The sequence below is a fragment of the Macadamia integrifolia genome, chromosome 12 (assembly GCF_013358625.1).
Source record: "Macadamia integrifolia cultivar HAES 741 chromosome 12, SCU_Mint_v3, whole genome shotgun sequence".
NCBI classification, from domain to species: domain Eukaryota; kingdom Viridiplantae; phylum Streptophyta; class Magnoliopsida; order Proteales; family Proteaceae; genus Macadamia; species Macadamia integrifolia.
Genome location: NC_056568.1, coordinates 51,739 through 73,417, shown reverse-complemented (window position 1 = coordinate 73,417; position 21,679 = coordinate 51,739). Strand labels below are relative to the sequence as shown.

The 21,679-nt window shown below is 37.5% G+C and overlaps 2 protein-coding genes across 2 annotated transcripts; one reads left to right on the top strand and one right to left on the bottom strand.

Annotated features, from left to right (window-relative positions):
- Positions 1–1,349: 1,349 nt before the first annotated feature.
- On the bottom strand, positions 1,350–4,877 carry LOC122057309 (PGR5-like protein 1B, chloroplastic). The gene is made up of 7 exons (XM_042619361.1): positions 4,475–4,877; positions 4,097–4,159; positions 3,934–4,020; positions 3,345–3,582; positions 2,724–2,797; positions 2,509–2,607; positions 1,350–1,713 (listed from the first exon to the last, which is right to left on the bottom strand). Exons 1-7 carry the CDS (start codon positions 4,736–4,738, stop codon positions 1,621–1,623), a joined length of 918 nt encoding a protein of 305 aa, XP_042475295.1. The 5' UTR covers positions 4,739–4,877; the 3' UTR covers positions 1,350–1,620.
- Positions 4,878–7,255: 2,378 nt separating this feature from the next.
- LOC122057261 (oxysterol-binding protein-related protein 3A-like) lies at positions 7,256–21,458 on the top strand. The gene is made up of 8 exons (XM_042619310.1): positions 7,256–7,486; positions 7,838–7,974; positions 9,713–9,806; positions 18,107–18,223; positions 18,330–18,402; positions 18,493–18,611; positions 18,805–18,926; positions 21,215–21,458. Exons 2-8 carry the CDS (start codon positions 7,877–7,879, stop codon positions 21,441–21,443), a joined length of 852 nt encoding a protein of 283 aa, XP_042475244.1. The 5' UTR covers positions 7,256–7,486; positions 7,838–7,876; the 3' UTR covers positions 21,444–21,458.
- Positions 21,459–21,679: the final 221 nt, after the last annotated feature.

Sequence of the window (21,679 nt, the reverse complement as noted above, 5' to 3'; positions counted from 1 at the left end):
CCCTATCATTCCCCCCATATCAACAGTGTAAGTGATTAAGATGATGTATATTGGTAGGTCATTAACATAATTTGCCAACAACCATCTAAATAGTGTTTGTGAATGGCTGATCGAAGGCCTTAGAATCTCTCTCTCTCTCTCTCTCTCTCTCTCTCTCTCTCTCTCTCTCTCTCTCTCTCTATATATATATATATATATATTGATGCTTCAAAATGCGAAAAAACGTCACTCATTCAAAGTCTTACGCGTCTCAAACCTGTTCCGACCCTTCCAAGCTCGTACAAATCAAGTATCAAAAGTAAAAAGGAGGCCTTCCTAGCTCGACTGGCTAAGTTGGGTTCTGACTCAGACAACGAAGAAGACTCTAGGGATGGTGCCTACAGTCTTAGTTCCATCAAAGGTTCTATGCTGGCCTATTGCCATACTCAGCAAATGGCCCAAGATCCCTATGAAGATGATCCTGACTACGAGCCAGCCAGCTCCAAAGCATCCTCTTCATGCAAATTCAAAGAAGTAACCTCCAGCAAGTCTCGTCGGGCCACAAAATAAAGATCCTCTTCGACCAAACCTTTATTTGGTCCCTAACGTCTGCTAGGACGGTTTTAAATCGAGCCGACTGATGTAGTCGAAAACTCACCTAGTCAAATAACCTCGGACAACCTTTTAAGGAAATGAGGTACAGTTACTGTCCCAGGTTAAATGACAATCAGGGCAATACCAGGCTCAGTCAAATTTGGTACAAATACTTTTGATCAAACCAATAAGGAGAACAATGTCCCTGACACGTGAAACGCCGTGGTGCGATCAATATATATATATATATATATATAGAGAGACAGAGAGAGAGAGAGATTGAGACTATATCTGATTACTAGTGAAATGAAAGGAAGTAAAATTAATTTGGAAAAGAAAATAAGAACTTGTGATCTCATGAATCATGACTATCAAATGAACTCAAGATCTCACTAAATACGGTGATAAAATTTTTAAAATAAATTTCTTAGGCCTGTCATATTTTCCAGTTCAAATCCAACTAATTTCATAGCTAAGTGAAATAAATTTTGATTCCTATATTTTAGTAAGTTTTTGAGTTAGTTATACAATAATTATAAATAATGATTAGAAAAAAGAATAAGAAAAAAAAAAAAAAAAAAAAACAGTTTATTCACTTCATCAACTGCTCGTACAATCACCTAGTCGTATGAGTCAGTTTCCAGTTATACCCCTACTTATCCTTGTAATGGCAGAATGTGGAACAGGTGTTAGATGCTGACTCGTACGATCAGGTGATCATATGAGCAACGGATCCTATCTCCCTACATTTTGCTTTAGTTGTAACGCATGGAACATGAGTGAAAAAATTCAAGTTATAGTATCCTCTTCTTGGCAGAAATAGATACAGTAGAAACAACATTTAAACTGGCCAGGATGCTATCACCCTGAGGTCAGAAATTTATCTCATACAATTTTCAACGATGGAACTCTCAGATTCCAATAACTGCTCAAGGCAGTTACAAGTTCTCCTAATTACCCTTTGCTGAACAAGAAGAAAGAATGAAACTACTGTACATAAGCTAAGAGTCCACAAAAGCACAGATAATAGTGGAAACACCGCGTCTTCTACATCCATCTTTGTTGACAATTTGTGCCCCCACCCGGGACCAGGTAAATCCGGCCATAGACCCAACGTCCACTTGGTCTTGAAATGGATTGCTGCACAAGAAAACTTGCAGAATGAGGCAACCAAAAATATAAAGGCTTATGTGGTAAAAAATGAAAACCATTAGTGCATACAACTTGTTGGATTAGTAAAGTATTGAGATGGCATGGTGATTCCCTCAAACATGGCTCTCGGACTCTTTGACTCTAATGGCTGAATGAGTTGAAGATACACTACTGACCATTTGACCAATGAACTGCACTGGATACAATTAATGGATCCAAAGACTAACCATTATAAATTTCAAATTTTCAAAATCCAATATCTCCTCCCTATCTATGTCATTGACTACCTCCCATCAGTAACAATAAACCTGATATAACAAATTCACTACAGTTGAGATCCCAAACTATTAAAGTAGTGCTTCATAGATTTCAAACTCTTCCTCAACCATCATTTTTTTTTTTTTTTTTTTTTGGGGGGGGGGGGGGGGAGGGGGGGTTGGAAGGGGGTTGTGGTGGTGGAGGGGGTCAAAACTACGTCAGATTTTTTAACAGAGAAAAATGAGAAAAGCCTCATCTGACCTCTATTACTGAGGTCCTCCACTCGATCATATTGGGAACTACTTTCCTAAAGCATAGATTTCTCAATGACCACTGCAGCTAAAACAATCATGGCCCCTCCCCTATGTAGTACCTTGTTAAGGTTAAAAATATCACTTATGAAGTAATTTCTTTTCTTGATTGCCGGTTATTCTTCTAAAAATGCCATCTTTCTTGCACAAGTCACTGAAGAGTAAATTTAAGCATGCATACTCAAGTGCGAGAAACAAAAGTACATTATGTTACCTCGACTTTGGTGCGGAATTCTAGAGTGCACTGACATACATGACAATCAGCTCTATGGGGAACTTGATTGGATTGATCTGCCCTCACAAATGCATAAACCTGCAAGTAAAAGACACAGAAGTTCAGTCCGAAGGGAATAATTCATTGTTCACCAAAATTCACTCAAAAAGTTCTAAAAAATAATGTAATAGAGCCTGTAATTCATCAAAACCAACCTCCTCTGTGCAGTTTGGGCATGGTCCCTTTAATGCCACCAAGTTGTTTCTCCATAGGCCTTGAAGTGCTCTGACTGTCGAGAGTTATTCCCCAGTAAGTGATACCATTGACATCATACAAATAACCTATTATTTGATTTTAGTCGTCTTTTTTTTTCCTCCTTTTGTTAGACCATGCTTGCATGAGGGAAAGATCAGCTTGACACAGTCAACAAAAAGAGCAAAATGACCTGCTAGACTAATTATTCATATACCACAAATTTCAAGAACATTTCTACATAATTTTTTTTTAATTCAACTTCGAATTTCTGTAATATTCTCATTATCTATAAATAGGACCCAAGAAAACAGTGGAAATGTACTCCACGGTTGATGCTGCTCTCCAAATGAGTCTAATGTCATTAATCATATATAAAATCATAAATAAAATCATATATAAACAAGGCAGAATATTTCCAGCTGATATTTTTAATATGTAGCATCATATCTACACAAGGAAATAATAATAATAATAATAAATAAATAAATAAACAAAAAAAAAAAAAACCAGAAAAGGAAAAGAAAAGAAAACTGCATAAGTGTAATCCTTAGAAACGTGGAAATTGAATTGAAAAATATTACCAGAAGCTGATGCAATAGGATAACCAATCACGGACCCCAAAGCCATTAAGAGGGCGCCATTCAACATAGAAAGAAATTCTGATGCATATGTTGAGCTACTTGATAAGAACCTTGAAGTGAATGCATCCTGATAAGCATGACCAACAGTGTAGATGGTAGGCACCAGAAAAGCTAAGCCACCAAATGCAAATATAAGGGTCCAAACACTTGCTAATGCCAGAACCTGAGAGCGATCTTCCTGCCCTACACCCAAGTCAATCAATGTTCAAGTCGAGTAAACAAAGAAACTTCTATGCATTAACTCAAAATGAAATTAAACATGTAATGGGTGAGGCAGAACTGGAATCATATGAAACTAACATTGACCGTTTGAGCTATAACTAAGACTACTATGCTTATGAAAGAGTAACAAAAAGGTTTAACTTGGACACAGATAAGGAAGAGAGAGAGGTCCATTTGTACATATGGACCAAAGCCTCAAGAAGAGTTCACTAATGGAACATGAGGAATGATAAGTTGATGCACCCCAAATGGTATGAGGAGCAGGCTCCATCCAACAATTATAAAGCATAATTGAGAAGAGGATTACCTCGGCATCTGCATATGTTGATTGCCGCCTAAGACTGCAGCGGGGATACTTCACAACAGATTTCGAGCCATACCAGCGCAATTTCAGCTGTTCCATATAATTTCCACGAATGAATAGAGAAACCATTTATATTAGGTAAAATCCGAAAGGAATGCAATGTTACCTCTACTTTATCAAACATGTCATCGACAATCAAAGGCTTCCCGCTGTAATAAGCATCTCGTGCCTAGAACAAAAAAGAAGAATCAATTTACTGCAAATTTCTACTTGATCGAGCCAATCTAAAAATAAATTGCATCCAAATTGCAATGAATTTGTTCTTGATAGAGAGAGAGAAGGAAAAAAAAAAAACTAGCAATTTTCCTCCAGCTATAATGCTTGTAAGAAACAGGGGAGAATCTGTGGGACGCAGCAGAATAAAATAGCGGAGAAGATAACAAGATCAAGCAAACAAACTCGCGAGAGCAACAATTACTGATGAAACAAACCCTAGTTCATATCGATAATTAAAGCTACCAAGTGGTAATTAATAAAGCACTACCTGACGATACAGAGCTTCTAAGGTTTCCTTACTGGCGGTCTCGATAGGTCCAACAAAGATGCACGAAGGTCCCTCAGCTAGGGCAAGATTCGAACAAGAACTCCGATTACTACAAGCGAAGACGCCATTGTTTTTCGTTGCAATTCGAATCGGAATAAGAGAAGCACCAATTCTGTGTAGCAGAGGACCGACGCCGTTGATTCTAGGGACTTCAACAGGAGTCGATCCAGTCATGGGAGGAGGGAAAGTGCTCGTGCCGGCCATGAACTAAACTGCTGTGGTTGCCGTATAGGCAGCGATGTCGCAACTGCAACTCCGCCACCAATCATGAGGTTGAAATGTGACAGTAAAAGCTCAGCCACAGAAAAGATAAGTCTCGTTATTTATAGGGCAGTGACGATGACGACCATGAATGATCGTTTTGACAAAGATAACAAGAAGTGCAAGCGTTGATTTGTTTTCTTTTTTAAATTATGCTCAAGCCCCTTGAATGTCTAACAATTAGACATGACCCCTAAACTGACAATATCCCACAGTACCACAACATCTCAACACGGAAGAACACTTCAAAAGGGCTTTAAATGTAAAATGCACTGGAATTTAATAACTATGAAATGATTTTGAGTTTGCGATATAGTCTTTTCTTGATTCCACAATCACCATTACTCACACTACTTTGGAATGTAGACCTAACATAGATTTTTAAGGTTTGTTGTTTCTTATATGGTTTCACCACTCCGATCCACGTCAACAATTATTTATAGTGCATTGAACAATAATAGTTGTGGTATCGTCAACCACAACCAGTCATGGAATATGGCCTCCATTGATTCTCTTTTGGTTTGACTCACACTCATCAATCTGGCGTTGATCTTGTTCTTCAATCTATGTTTTAACACATTTTTTTTTTATTTTTAATGGGGGATTGATGTGGTCATGAAGACAAACATTTAATGTACATTTACTTTCTCCCATGCACTTTTTTCAATGCATTTCCAAGAGCTACATTTTAATGGCTATATTTCCAACTCTTATATTGTAATTCCTCTTTTCCAATGGCTGGTTCTTCTTCCCCCCTATATAAAGATTGAGTCCAATGTAACATCTTGTGGTAAGAGCATCCCATTTTTGGGTTGAGGTCCTCTTGAGGTTCAGTGAGTCCTCAAGCAACCCCATAGTTATGCGGTCCTCTTTGTTCCTTAGTTCTAATCTTTTTTTTTTTTTTTTTGTAGAATTCCTTATTTCTAATCCTTGTTACCTTATATTTGGTTTCTTATTTTAACAACAAAACTCATATATTTTCAAGTTTATTTATTAAGGTGCATCAATTTGTTATCAAAGCAAACTATCATCTTGAGTAATATGTTAAAGGTAGAGAGAATGAATTGAGAAAACTTGATCATGACACTTGGACGATGAAGATTGCAACATCAAATTCGATGATGAATTCTTTCAAAACATGGGAGAATGATATAGTCATGATGATGAATATTTGTTGGAATTTAAATGATAATTTAATTTAAATTATTATAAGATTCAAATTACCTTTTGCTTTTTTTTGTCTTTTCAGATTTGACCATCATTTTATCTTCTTGTATGACCCCTCATATAATTATCTCTATGTATTCTCATAACTTTTGATGTATTTACAAATAATACTTAATATAGTCTCTTCATTTTTAGGACTTTATCTCTTCATCTTAAGGACTCTTTTACTTCACATTATGAGAGTCTTTGTTTCTTCATTCTGAGGGACCTTTTTTTTTCATTTTCTTGTGAGAGACTTGAATAAGAGACCTTATATCTTCATTTATTTTCTAGAAGTCTCTTTTCCTCTATAAATAGAGGGGATCTCTAGGCATTGTATACATCAATTGCAATTACAAAGTTCACTCAAGTTATAGTGTGTTGTGAGAATTGCGATATTATTTTACTCTTATTTTGAGTGTCTATATTTAAGTGTATTTTGAGTTTTTCATCCTTAGTTTGAGCACAACGTTAGAGTACTCGAAGGGGTCTAGCAGTTGAGTGCACAACTACTAGGGGTGCCATTGGGCTGTTTCATCTTGGAGGCCGATTCATAACTCACCCGGTTGCACCATTGGGGGCGTTTACGGTCTTAAGGAGAGTGTCAAGTGACACGACTCAACCCGTCTATATTGCTAATATATTTTGTTACAGGATTCCTAAAAAGTTCGTGGTTCGAAGATCTCTTAAAAGCTCAACAACCAAAGATAAGTGTGCTCTCTCAATATCCTGATCCCTCATTCAAGTCTCTCAAAAGAAGAGGAAGAGATAAGGTCCCTCAAAATGAAGAGACAAAGGCTCTTATAAAGTGAAGTGAAAGAGTCATTAAGATGAAGAGATAAAATCCTAAAAATGAAGAGACCATATTAAGTATTATTTATAAATATATAAAAAATTATGAGAATATATAGAGATAATTATACGAGGAGTCATACAGGAAGATAGAAAGATGGTCAAATCTGAAAAAGACACGAGAAATCAAAAGGTAATTTGAATCTTATAATAATTTAAATTAAATTATCATTTAAATTCCAACAATATTTGATGCACACTCCACTTTCTCCCATTAACTTTTAACATTTTGTTCCAACGACCAGTTCTCCTTTCCCTTGTATATCTATCGTGAAAAGTATGAAAGAGAAGCAACAGAAGAATCACAAGACAAGTATAACTGTTAAAACTTTAAATTTTTTTACATTCCCTTGTATACCTTTTTGGGGTCAGAGAGTTTGAAGAAATACAAGACAAGCATAGGAGAGTGGTACAATCACAAAACAGCTCCAATGGCTTCAAGATGTTCGTGGAATGTCCACTATGGCGGAGGGGGATAATAGAGCCTCACACGGTTAGGCCGACTTTACGGAACCGAGTCAACCTCGGCGGCCAAGTTGTGAAAAGACCGTGGTCATCTCAGTTTTCTGGTCCTCATCGCTTGACCAGAAAAGCTTGCAACGAGAGGAGTCGTGCACTCAAGACTCGGTAAAGGTTATAATTTCATTGTCTGCTCCTGAGTTAATGCGTGGCATGTGAGTTGGAGTCCAAGGCAATTTTTTAAAATTTAAAGTTTAAACAACACAGCCGCGAACGAGTTCCACTTCCGGTCCTTGCTGTTATTCGAAATTCCACTCTGCTCCCTTTATCCATTTTGTTTTTGACCTTCGATATCTTTTCTTGTCTACCGTGGACAATAACCCTTGGAAACTCTCGATTTCGAATTAAGGGAATCGATCATCGATCTGAGGCTTTAGGCTTCTTGTCGGAGATCGATTCGAGGAAGATCTTATCCGAGCAATTTTAGTTTGTTTTCTCCGTAAAATCTCATTTAATCGTTAGCAGATCTTCTCGACCTGAGAGAAATCGAATAGGTTTCCTAAGATGGCTTCTAAGGATCAGAAGCAGGGTGGTGGATTTTTCTCTTCCATCGCTTCTAGCTTGTCCAACTTCGGAAACGCGATGCACAAATCTGTCAATGGGTACGTGGACTCTTCCGATTTAATCTATAACTCATTCTCCTATCTTTTTTCGTAATGATCAGTAGACGCGGTTGTGTTGTTATTTCGAAATGATCATTTTGACTTGAAACCCTCTCTATCTGTTTGTTTTTTCTTATAAGTTTTATCTTTGCTCTGTGAACTGGAGATTTATGCCTATTGTTGCTACGGTACTCTTCAATTATGGATTATTGTGCATCTATTTTATCAAAGCATGATTTATTTCTCTACGCGATTCAAACTTGCTGACTCTACACTATTCTCATCCCTAATTAAATTGAAGCTTATCCTTGTTTCGATATGGAATGGGAGCCACGAGTTCTATGAATTTTTTTTGTTTCCTACCTCTGTTGAAATTGCAAAACCCTGGATATTGTCAACATTAACTCGCTGTGAAATTTCGTTATTTTGGCCCTTGAACAGGATACGTATTTGGGCTGGTTACTTGAATGGCATGTCAAGTGGTTAAATTTTGCATTGATACTGGAACATTGAAAAGGGGGGGTGTGTTGTGGGTGGGAAGAAGATAATCTATTGGCTTAATTAATGTATGGTTTGGAATTATTTTTTGTATTGAATTGACCAGTGAGATCCATAGAAAGAGATCTTGGACAAGTGAAGTTGACACCTCCATTAAAATTGTGAAATTTTCTTTATCTCTATAGGCGAACTAGTTGGGTAATCAGTTTTTTAATCCTATCATGGATAACATTTGTGAATCAGATGCCCTGGATTAGCCATTTGGTTCTGATTTTCTTTTACTGAAAAGGTGAGCTAACTTTTTGTTCCGATGATCTCCATTTCCTATCTATGTATTTAAGTTTGTAAGTTCTACATTTTTGACTTTTTACTGAGTTCTGTTTTTTTATAGCCAATCCATTAAAAGAAAATTTTTATGTTTTAGAAAATGCTGCTCACCAGTGCTGGCTCGAGGATAGACAGACAAGGAACTTGTTTCCACAACCCCATAACCCTTTCTCTCCCCCCCAAAACTCCCCCTCCCACTCTGTCTTGTTTATCTGAGATTTGAGTTTTCAGTTGTGATATCTCATGTTGCAGAGTTGGATGTGGAAAATGGCTGTTCTATGTCGAGGAAGCACTTTGTTTTGGTGGGAGCCTTCCTGGAGATGGAGAGTTGTACTGAGAAATTATTTGTCGTCGCTAAAACTTACTGTAAATTGAACAGGTTCTGACTGAGGAATGCTAATTGTAAAAGTACCCAGACTTATTTTCATTTTGCCTCCTTTCAGGGTTCTATGTAACTTCTATGTGAATCAGGAAAGTACAGGGCTTGATTCTGATGATCAGAAAATAATAATTTCCACTTGGTTTTATGATAAGTTGATAACAGGTTCATAGTTTCAGCCGTTACATCCTTTCTTAGTGACTGCTAATTTATTATGTTTATTATTTGTGTTCTGTGCTTCTTTGTTGGTCCTGATTAAATCTTGCTGGTTTATGTTGTACTTCACTGTTAATTTAAAATCTGTGCCTTGTGATTAGTCCTTCTGTTAGGAACATCATTTTTCTTTTTGGGGAAGAGGGGTTCGGAATAATAAATGAAGCTGTTACTATCCCATCTTTGCTGCTATTTGTTGAATATTGTCACCTATTGCATGCAGGACTCATGCTACTTCTTATCATGTGGGATGACTAATTGGTTTGCGTTTTGGAAATTTTAGTTTATAACCAATGCGTGGTATTATTTTTTCTTCTCCAGGTTGCTTGGTTACGAGGGACTGGAAGTTGTAAATCCAGAAGGAGCTGCAGAAGATGCGGAGGAGGAAGCTCAGAGGGGAAGATGGAAGCAGGAGGTTCGCTATTTTTTCCCCTTTCACATTGGTCCATTTTCTTCCATGCTTTCCTGTTTCTAGCTTGGTTTTTGCTTTCTCCTGCATTCTTTGTGTTCATTACCTGGCCTTTTTGTCATGCTGAGTTGCCTGTTAAATACTAGTACTGGGGTGATAGTGCTCACATATCCTAGCTTCTTGCAATGTTGAATTGGCTTATAAACAGAACTAGGGCAAGCTATATGAGATGCTTAAGAGCAGCTGTAGGGGAGTTGGTGTTTGAGCAAGGCTGTGCTTGGCGAGGACCTACCTAATGTCAGTGGGAGGGATCCCCGAGTCCAGCCTGTTTATACTCTGGTGGCTTTGGTGTTCACAGAATTTAAGAATGAAGTAATAACCTGTTAGATTGATTTTGAAGAAATAGGTAGGCAACTGATTGGGTGGGCTTGTATGTGGCCTGAAAGGAAATTGAGTGGGTTGGCTTCAGGCTTGAGCTAAGGGGGGGATACACCATCTTGTTTGAGACCATGTATGCCAAGTCTATCCCATAAAAGTGTCACTAGTGGGTGAAGTTGAATCAAGGTTCAAGATTTCAGTTGAATACTCTACAATTTTGGCTGCAAGTTCCAATGAAGGGTTTCGAGGCCAAATAGCTAAATTAGGACCCAAAACTTTTATGAAAGCCTATTTTAAGCCTTTTAAACATAGTGAAACCTTTGGATTTTAAAAAATCACACCCAAAATGGTAGTTTGACTTCGGAGCCTAGTTTGGTAGTATATGTTGTGTGCTGCTGTATACATTATCTAATATGGCCAACAACAACAACAACAACAACAACAAAATAAGACTTATCCCAACTAAATGGGGTCTGGTAAATGGATCCGAGCAAAGAAAAAATATTAAAAATAAAAGAACACCTCAACAACACAACTAAGCAATATCGCATCTAAATGTGGTCGGCTTCATGGATCCTAGCCCTCCAAATGGCTCTATTTGAGATCATACTAGAGTCAACACCGAAACAATGCATCTCTTTCTTCACTACTCCTAGGGTTATTTTAGGCTTGTCCCGAGTTCTTTTAGCTCCTTCAATTTGCATCAGATCACTCCTTGATGCGGATCCGGGTTTCAAGGACTGAAATCGGATCGTTTAGGGTCCACAAGAATGATAAAATACCTCAATTTAAAGGTTGTGGGGGCAATTTTGGGAATTCAGGAATATTCAAGCACTTAAAAGAGATGAAAATAGGTTCTAGGGTCAAACTGAAATAGAAAGTAAAAGAGGGGGGGTATTCCGGAATTTAAGTTCAGATTAGAGATAATTAGAAACAAAACTTTAGAAAGAAGTGGGCTTTGTGAAAATAACAAAAGATCTGACCTCATGTGAAATTTCAGCAAGTGTTTTAGTTGCAAATAAGTGGTTGTTCATCTTCAATCTTAGGTCTCGACAGAGAGTAGAACCAGCGATAACCCAAACTTGTTGGTTATTGATTCTCAGCCACAAGCTCCAACTGAAATCTTCACAAGAAGTCGCAGTAGCAAATCTGCTTCCACTCTAGCACCAGCAAACCTTGAGGAACAACTGTACCTGCAACTCAGTCCAGCACAAGGTGCAGAACCAGATTTGAACCAGGTTCGAATCTCTTGATAGAAGGATCCTTTGGGGATGAAATTCTAGGATTAAGGTCGCCCAAGTAGGGGAAACATTCGATCAAAACTTCAGCCCTAACAGATCATACAGAAAAGAAATCGATGTGCATCATGAGGGCTGTAATCTACCGCCCAGAACAGGGGTTCAGCCAGCAAGAGGAAAATAAGGAGGAAAGAAGAAGAAGAAGATAAGGGAAAAACCAAAAGAAATAGAGAGGAAGAAAAGAAGAATTTCAGAGAAGAAAACCACCCATGGCAATCATCGATTCAAACCAAAACATATCTCTTCAAATTCATTCAATTTTTTTTTTCCTCTCAGTTGAGTTCAATAATCCTATTTAAAGACTGAAAACAGTCCTACTTTCCTATTTGAAACAAATATTGCATCTAACTAAAATAGAAATAAAATTCTCACTGAAAGAAAAATCTACCATTACTAATTCTAACTCTAAAAAAGGAAAGTAAATAAAAGAGATACTAGATCCATCGCCAAACTGCATCACTCCTTTGTACTGGTTCATCCCAAGCCCTCCGTTGAACATGACTATGCCACTTCATTTGACTTTCTCAGAACTTATCATGTATAGGGCCAACTCCCAAATCAGCTCTAATATGGTCATTCTTTACTTTATCCTTCCTAGTTTTGCCGCACGTCAACCTCAACATCTTTATCTTTGCTACACTTAATTTATCTATATGATGCTTCTTAATTGCCCAATATTCCGCCCATACATTATAGACGGTCGTACAACAGACCTATATAATTTTACTTTAAGCTTTAGAAGAATGCATCACTCACACAATATTAACGATGCACGTCTCCACTTTAGCCATTCTACTTTAAATTTTTGAGAAACAACATCCTCTATATCACCTTTATTTATGGCTGATCCCATATGTCTAATATAATCACTTTATGGTATATCTCTCTCTCCTCAAGTTTCACAATTTCGTTATCCGTCTTAGTGTAACTAAAGTTACACACCATATACTTTGTATTTGTTTTACTTATCTTATTATTCAAAGGTTGATCTCTATAAACTCCAACTTAGTATTAATCCCTACTATTGTCTCATCCACCAAAACAATATCATCAGCAAAAAACATATACCTCGGAAACAAATAAGGGCTTAAAGCTGATCCTTGATATAACCCAAATTGTATTAGGAATTCACTATCTTGACCACCCATGATTCTCACATTAGTCACTCCATAAACTCCAACTTAGTATTAATCCCTATTGTTGTCTCATCTACCAAAACAATATCATCAGAAAAAAAACATACGTCTCGGAACCTCAGGCTTAAAGCTGATCCTTTATGTAACCCAAATTGTAATTACAAATTCACTACCTTGATCACTCACGATTCTCACATTAGTCACCATGCCCTCATATATGTCGTTAATTATATCCACTATTTACTTGACACTCGTATCTTCTCTTGTATATACTGGATTAACTCTCTAGGGACTATCATAGGGTTTTTCTAGGTCAAGTAAGACCATATAGAGACCCTTCTTGCAACCTCTAAATATTTTCATGAGCCTCCTGAATAGGTAAATAGATTTTGTCATTGATCTACTTGGCATAAAACCAAATTGGTTCTTTGAGATAGAAGTTTCTCTTCTCAGGTGGGCTTCAATCACTTTTTCCCATAATTTTATAGTATGACTCATTAGTTTTATGCCTCTATAGTTATTGCAGCTTTGAATATCATCTTTATTTTGTAGATCGGAACTACAATGTTTCTCTTCCATTCATATGGCATTTTTCTTGTGCTCATAATCTTTTCAAACAGATTGATTAACCAAGATACTTTACATAATCCTAAGCTCTTCCACACTTATATTGGGTGGGCTCGGTGTTTTTTCTACTTTCATATTTCTTAAGGCTTCTTTAATTTCAGACACCCTAACATTTCGAGTATATTTATGGCGTGTGGTGTCTTGATGAGTAATGTAGTATTTAGGGCCACCGTTACTCAAAATGTCTCCATTTAGAAGTTCGTAAAAGTAATTTTCCCATCTCTTCATAATGTCCTCATCACTTTTAATACATCTAACATGGTTGAAATTTCTTCTCTTACTTTATTTTAATTATCTTATCTAGTGTTTTTTCTCCTTCCTTTGTGCTCAAATGGTTTAAAAGATCTTCATACTTCGTTGCCCTTGTTTTCCCCACAATCTTCCTAGCTTTATTTTTGGTAGATTTGTACATTTTTAGATTTTTGTCTTTAGTAATTTTTCAGGTCTTAAAGCAAGCTTTTTTAGTTTTAATTGCTGCTTGAACCTCATTGTCCCACCACCAAGTCTCCCTAGTGGGAAGTCGTTCCCCCTTCGATTCCCCTAGGACATCTTTAGCAACCTTCTTAATACAAAGTCGTCATATTGTTCCACATCGTGTTAGTATCTCCCTTAAAGTCCCATTTTCCTTGGTTGACCACTTTATTAGTGAATGTATTCAAGTCCTGTAAAACACTATTGTGCGTCCAACTATGATGTGTGGGGGCAAAATGTTGAGCAGTCAAGAAGAGTCATATTGAGAAACTGATGTAGATTCGCACCCATGGAGTGATCCATACCCATCGGAATATCCGGACAGAGATGAACCAGATCCATATTCTTTTTGGGCCTAGTAGGATTTTAGGAATTTACTTTGTTTAGGAAGATTGGATTTTATTTGATTTTATTCACTTTATTTTAGCAAGTTGGGATCACATACAATTTAGAGTTTTAGTAGAGTTGGTTTGCTTAGTTATGGTAGTTTCTTATTTTAGTTGATTTCCTTTTTATTTCTTTATTTTTCCTATATAATGGTTGTAACCATTGGACAAATCAAAGAATTGAATGATGAATTGAGTTTGAATGTTTGAGAGCCTTAGGGCTGTGTGTGTGATTCTCCTCTCCCTCCCCTGCAACTCTGAGCTCACCTCAGGGATGCTTCCCTACCCCTACCCCTACCCCTACCCCTATCGGCTCTCCATCATAAGCTGTGTAGTGGAGATGAGGATGTTAAGATGGATGTGCAGTAAAACTAGGAAGGATAAAGTACGGAATGAGCATATTAGATCTGTTTTGGGAGTGGCCCCGATCAACGATAAGCTCCATAAAAGTCATTTGAGGTGTTATGGTCATGTCCAAAGGAGGCCTGAGGACGCCCCAATAAGGAGGAGTGATCGGATTCAGATCGAAGGAGCCAAAAGAGATAGTGGCAGGCCTAAAATGACCATAGACGAAGTGGTGAGGAATGACATGCATAACCTTGGTCTTGTCCCCACTATGACCTTGGATAGAACCTTTTGGAGAGCAAGGATCCATGTGTCTAACCCCATTTAGTTGAGACTTTCCTAATTTCTGGGTTCTCTTCCTTCTTACTCATGTTTCTTTTCTCATCTCTCGTCTTCCCATCTCTCCTCTCCTCTCCTCCACTCATGTTTAGACTTTTTCAATTTTGCTTTTCTATGGATCCATGTAGCCAACCCATTAAGTTGGGATAAGGCTAGGTTTTTTATTGTTGTTGTTATAGTATTTAAGTTAACCTCCTATAAGCTCCACCACCTTATCTTAGGGCAAATAAGCTTCCCTTCCTTATGATCTTGTAGAGTGAGGCATATATCCATGACCACTAATCTATGTTGAGTGGACAGGCTCTTCCCCATTATCACCTTACAATCCCTAACTAGTAATATATCAGACCTTCTAGTGAGGAAGAAATCTATTTGGCTACTATGGTGCCCACTTTTATAAGCAACTATATACTCCTTCCTCTTTTCAAGATAAGTGATTACAGTGGATAAATCATACACGACAAAAAAATATAAAACTGAGATCCCCTTTTCATTCCTCTTGCCAAAAGCATAGTGCTTTCATGTACACACTCATAGCCTCTGTAGTCTCTCCCAACATGTCCATTCCGATCACCCCCTATAATTATTTGTTCTCCCCGATTAAAACTTTGCAGTAAGCCATCCATCTATTTCTAGCAATGTAACTTGCTACTTTCATCCAATCCTACTTGGGTGCATAAGCACTAAATACATTGACATCCTCTTTCTCCAGCACAAGTTTGATGGATATTATCCTATCTCCAAGTCTTTGGACATCCACCACATCATTGTTTGAGTCTTTATCCACTAGTATTCCCACTCCATTTCTATTACATTTATCCTCGTAGACCAAATTAAAGTCTTCTAACTCCTTAGATTTGTTACTCGTCCATCTAGTCTCTTGTATACAGGCTATTAATCCTTCTTCTCATGACATCTATTAATTCTAGACTCTAATATGGCCTACTCCACACAAAGTTTAGTACTAGAACATATGTAATCAGTTAAAACAACTTACATATGCACATCATTTCATAAATCATACATCATATATATGGTTCATTACAACGAGCCAAAGATATGAGGGTAAAAAATACAAGCAAATCACCCCTGTACCCATCCTAGAGTCCTAGTACCACATTGAGTTCCGGACAGGATAAAAGCCTCTAGACATTTATCCTCCGACTGTGTCACAACAGTTGGCCATGTCATAGTATAATGAAACAAACATGGGTGGTGGACTGGAGTTGGTTATAGTCTTCGTCATCTTATATATGGAGTGGGGCCACCTTTGGATGCAAATCCAAGTTTTCTTGCTTGCTCTCCGAGTATTTATTATCACACAAACTCTTTTGGAAAAAAAGTAGACCATGATTATTGAGTCCATTAGATTACTACAGATTCCCAAACATAATCAAATACAATAGTGCTATGTGGGTCTCTAGATCTCTTCATTACAAAGGATGCCTTTACTTATAAAAAAGGAAGATGTTTTTTAGGCATATACTTTGGTTGAACGATAACCACAATTCATCCTTATAAATACAGTCGGCTACATGGATCCTTACCATCCAATTAGCTCTATTTGAGGCCATATTTGAAATAAGGCCTAAGCTATGCATGCCTTTCTTCACCACTTCTCCTGGGTGTCATTTTAGGTCTGCCCCTAGTTCTTGTAGTTCCTTCAATCTGAATCAAATCACTCATTCGTACTCCTTCATACTAGAGCATCCAAAGGCTTCTATTGAACATGTTCGTGCGACCTCAGACGACTTTCTTGTAGCTTATCATGTATTAGAGCTACTCCCAAATCGGATCTAATATACACCCATCTCAACATCCTCATCTCCAATACACTGAGTTTATCTACATGATGCTTCTTAACTGCCTAACATTCTGTACCATGCATCATAACTGGTCGTATGATTGTCCTATAAAATTTTCTTTTAATTTTTAACGGAATATGTTGATCACACAATACTCTGGATGCACCTCTCCACTTCATCCATCCTCTTTTAATTCTTTGTAAAACATCATCCTCTATATCACATTCTTTATTTACGAATGATCCCAGATACCTAAAATAATCACTTTGCAAAATCTCCCTCATCAATTTTCACCACATCATTATCGGTCCTAGTTTAACTAAATTTATACACTATACATTATATATTATGTCTTTGTTCTACTTATCTTTAAACCTTTTGATTCCAAGGTTGATCTTTAATAATCCAACTTGGTGCTAATCCTTGATGTTTGTCTCATCCCCAAAATAATATCATCAGCAAAAATGAGCTTCTAAATCTTAGTTGAAACCGAAATTTAGGTCAAAATTTACAAAACCTGGTTGAAACCAGGTACTTTTGGGGGAAAATTCATGTCATAGGCTGGCCAAAACAGGTCAAAGTTGGTATTTTTCAGCCGAAACGACTGAAATGTGTGAATTTTAGTCAAACCCCTTGAAATTGGTCGAAACCAGTTACAATGGGATTTCAATTCATGGTTCGTCTCGGGTTGGTTTGATACTGTGAAATTTTGGTCCAAGATTTCGAACCATGATGAAAAGCACACATCAAGGAACCTCATCTTAATGTCTCTTGTATAATTATCCATGATAAGCGCAAGCAAATAAGGGCTTAAAGCTAATCCTTGATGTAAACCAACTGTAATTGGGAATTCTCTACCCTAACCCCCCTCCCCCCAATTCTTACACTAGTCACCATGTTATCATACATATCTTTAATTATGCCCACATATTTCCTTGAAACACTTCTCTTCAACTCTTGACAGATTAACTCTGTCTTAAGCTTTTTCTAGGTCAATAAAGACCATGAGGAGATCCTTCTTGCAATCTCTAAATCTTCCCGTGAGTCTCCCAAGTAGGTGAATAGCTTATGTTGTGGATTTTCTTGGCATGAAATTAAATTGGTTTTTAAATAGTTTCGTGTCTCAGGTGAGTTTCAGTAACCCTGCGCCATAATTTTGTTGTATGACTCGTTAGCGATTATCTGTTTTAACTCCACTTTGGCCTAGTTATTACTTACATGAAATTAATATAAATCTCTCTCTCTCTCTCTCTCTCTCTCTCTCTCTCTCTCTCTACACACACACACACACATGGACATGCCTGCTCAGATGCTTGGTTGATAATCTGGGTCTTGAACCACACTTTCTCGGTATAACACAAATCAGTTGGTCTATGCACCTGTCTGTGTACCATGGAATTTCTACCTGGTGATTACCTTTTGCATACTGCTTTATTCAACACATGAAACAAATGTTTGTAGTACTTTGGAGTACCTTTTGCAGTTTCCATGTCTTTATTTTGCATTCTTGTTCCCCTGTAGGATAGAGACGGTTACTGGAAGATGATGCAAAAGTATATAGGATCAGATGTTACATCGATGGTAACACTTCCAGTCCTTATTTTTGAGCCAACGACAATGCTTCAGAGAATGGCAGAGGTGTGTACAATTTGCTTTTCAATTTCATGTGTGTAAGGCTTATGTAATATAACTGATGCTGTTTTATTGGTCATAGAATAATGGCTGATGGCTTCGGTTGTCGCAGTTAATGGAGTACTCCTATTTGTTAGATCAGGCTGATGAATGTGAGGATCCCTACGTGCGGTTGGTTTATGCTTGTAAGTAGTCACTTGGATTGAAGTGTTTACTAAGTATGTGTATGTGTATGTATGTGTTTTAAATACGAGAACTTGTGGTTTCGATTGCAGCATCATGGTTCATATCTGTATACTTTGCTTACCAACGAATGTGGAAACCTTTTAATCCCATACTTGGCGAGACTTATGAAATGGTTAATCATGGAGGCATAACTTTCATTGCAGAGCAGGTGAGTTATTCAGGATCATAACTTTTCTTACATTTGTTTTACTCTTGGCTTCTTTTGCTGCTGACATTTTCTTATGCATGTTTTTATTTTTGGTTAAAACTCTTGCATCCACCCCCCCTCTTTTCCTGCTGCAACGTTCATGTTCAGTCTGGTTGGAATACTTTGCCTTTTTATAATTCCTTTTCTATTTCAGGTGTGTCATCATCCTCCAATGGGTGCTGGGCATGCAGAAAATGAACATTTTACATATGATCTGACATCCAAACTGAAGACTAAATTTTTAGGAAATTCAGTTGACATCTATCCTCTTGGAAGGTAAGCTGAATATCGCCCTTGGTTCCTCCCTTCTCCATTACCCCAAGAAAAATACAAGAAACACATTCTTCTTCTTGTGGAGTCCTTTCAAGGTTATGTACATTGCTATATTCGTACAGCCTGAACAAAAAAGTTCTCTTATTCCTTTGAGCACATATTTTATACATTTCCTTTGTAAATTCCCTTGTAGCCTGAGTGGGAGGACTTCCTTTTTAGATTTTTTTTTTTTTAAAGACTGAAGGATTACATAAAAAGAGCATCCAGTTTGCGAGGCTCCTGCTGTTGGGAGGGGCAAATATATGAAGCCTTACCCCGTGCTTTACAGGAGAGACTTTTCCAAGTTTTGACCCGCAACCAACAGGTTGCAATAGCGCTAATTAACTGTTGTGCAACTTACATATAGGAAGGAAAAATATGGTTTGGGGTGTGGATTTGTTTATAGGAATTAAACCCACATCGTGCTTAGGTTGTATTATCCCATGAGTTAAGTATTTAGTCTCCCCCCCCCCCCCAAAAATAAAAAATAAAATAAAATAAAAATTAATGTGTTAATTTTTCCCTCATTTGACCTGTTTGTGGAGTGCATTAGGTGACAAAGCGACCAAGGTGGTGTGATGCAGTTGCACGGTGGACTTAGGAAAGAAATATCTTTTGATTTGATTTTCTATTGTTTAGACTTAATTTCTTTTCAAATTAGCTAGTTTCTAATTTTAGAATAGTTTCCATTTTCAAGTAGTTTCCATTAATTGTTTGATTTTTCCTTTATATTAGTCATGTAATAGAGAAGAACTCAATTTTTAGATTTTGAAGAATAGAAATTTTGATTAAGAGTTTTGGTATGAGAACCATGGCTGCCGATTCCCCTTTCTTCTTTCTCTGAATTTTTCCCATCTCTCCTCTGATATTTCCCTTCTCTCTTTATCTCTTCTATATTCTTCTCCCTTCCCCATCAATCTGTTACAACCTTCTTTTTTTTTTTTTTTTTTTTTTTCTGTTCGGTTCCTCCAACTAGTGACAATACAGGTTGAGAGGAGTGGTCAGATCTTCTTTGATCCCCTTCCTTTCCCCTTGAGATTTTGAGTGGTGGTTCTCCACCTGAAGGCGACTGAAAATCCAGAGTTTTGGCTCTAGTTGATATTCCTAAGTGAGAATCGAAGACAAAAATCAGATATGGTTCTGGGTCTTGCGCTGAATTGAGTTGCAGGTACAGATGTCCAGGTTGCTTGCAGTTTGGGGGCCCTCTCTGCCGGAATCAAGAGGTCATAGGGTTGATAGCCTTCGTCTGAAAATTCAGGCCAAATCGTGAAGTGTTAAAGGAGCTCTCTCTCCCATTTCTTTCCCTAGTTCTACCGCCCCTGTGATGGGTGTCATGAGGTTGAAGATAACCTCTTTAAGTGAGTGTCTTAAGTCTTTTCTCACTTATTTCCTAAAGTGCCCCTACCTCTTTCGTTTAACCTGATTTGTCCTTATTTTAGTTTAAATTCCTAGTTGTCCTTGGCCATACGTTTGCTCTCCACTCAAGTCATTTTCTTTTGCTTCCCTTGGTTAAGTTCCAGTTAATTACAAAATTGCCATTCTGTTAATTATTTACAGAACTGCCATTATTCTTGGTTTTATTTCAGTTTAACCCCACTACTATTTTTATTTCCAAAATTGCCATTCTCTATTTATTTACAAAACTGCCACCTTCATTGGAAACTTCAGCTTAATTGCAATTCTGCCATTTAGTTGAAGCTTTATTTCAATACAATTGTTATTGGGTGTTGCCTTTATTTTATTGAGTGTTTAAGCGGGCCCTAAGCGATTCGATTCCGACTTTTGGAACTCATGGTGGAAGATATGGGAAAAGAAAGGTGACACCAGCAAGGCGTCAAGGCATCAAGGCGGCCAAGGCACTAGTCCAGGCTGAACTGCCTTATCTCCTAGGCGCATCTTAGGCGACACCTTGATAACTATAATCGAGTGGATCCTATTAAGTGTGATTGGATCGCTTTCTGGTTGTCCAAAACCCTTTCTGGATTTAAGACATTGTTTTCTCTAATTGTGCAAAGGTTTAACTTGAATTCATTTTATTTTATATTTTTTGTTGCACTTTCATGCTCTTTGGTTGGGGCTTAACCTTTCCCTGATTGCGTGCTGATAAATTGAGTTCTAATTTGATTGTAATCATAAGAATCATTGCAATCTGTAGTTTTTCCCCCTCCCTTTATTATGTTTGACTTAATTAAGTCCTAGCATTATGTTGGAAGGAATTGGTTTCTCATGTGGTTGTATTATTTGGCAAGCAGGACACGTGTGATCCTTAAAAGAGATGGTGTAGTCCTGGATTTGGTGCCTCCTCCCACTAAAGTAAACAACCTTATATTTGGAAGGACCTGGGCTGATTCACCAGGGGAGATGATTTTGACAAACTTGACAACTGGGGACAAAGTTGTTTTATATTTTCAACCATGCGGCTGGTTTGGGTATGGATCTATTACTACCTTTCATGGTGGATTTGATTTCTTTTTAACTTAATGTAGCTAGAGTAATGCATGTGTGAGGTACATGGCTCTATATGGGAGAGTATTTCATAATTCATTTCATACCTCCGCTCTAGCTCTCTAGGGGAGTCAATCTTGGACCAGAATCAACCGACAATAACTGGAACGGATTTTTAATTGTTTGTTCTGGTCCTAAGCCATCAGAGTGAGGTGTATTTTAGAACCGAAACTGGACCGAACTGATTAGCTAGTTAGAACCAATTAGGAGCT

Coding starts and splice junctions, on each gene's coding strand:
- LOC122057309 (XM_042619361.1), bottom strand. CDS start 4,738: ATGGCCGGCACGAGCACTTTCCCTCCTCCCATGACTGGATCGACTCCT. Junction 3,583..3,933: donor CAACATATGCAGATGCCGAG/GTAATCCTCTTC, acceptor GGTGTAGGGCAG/GAAGATCGCTCTCAGGTTCT. Junction 1,714..2,508: donor AATTCCGCACCAAAGTCGAG/GTAACATAATGT, acceptor TTTCTTGTGCAG/CAATCCATTTCAAGACCAAG.
- LOC122057261 (XM_042619310.1), top strand. CDS start 7,877: ATGGCTTCTAAGGATCAGAAGCAGGGTGGTGGATTTTTCTCTTCCATC. Junction 9,807..18,106: donor GGGGAAGATGGAAGCAGGAG/GTTCGCTATTTT, acceptor GTTCCCCTGTAG/GATAGAGACGGTTACTGGAA. Junction 18,403..18,492: donor CGTGCGGTTGGTTTATGCTT/GTAAGTAGTCAC, acceptor TTTCGATTGCAG/CATCATGGTTCATATCTGTA.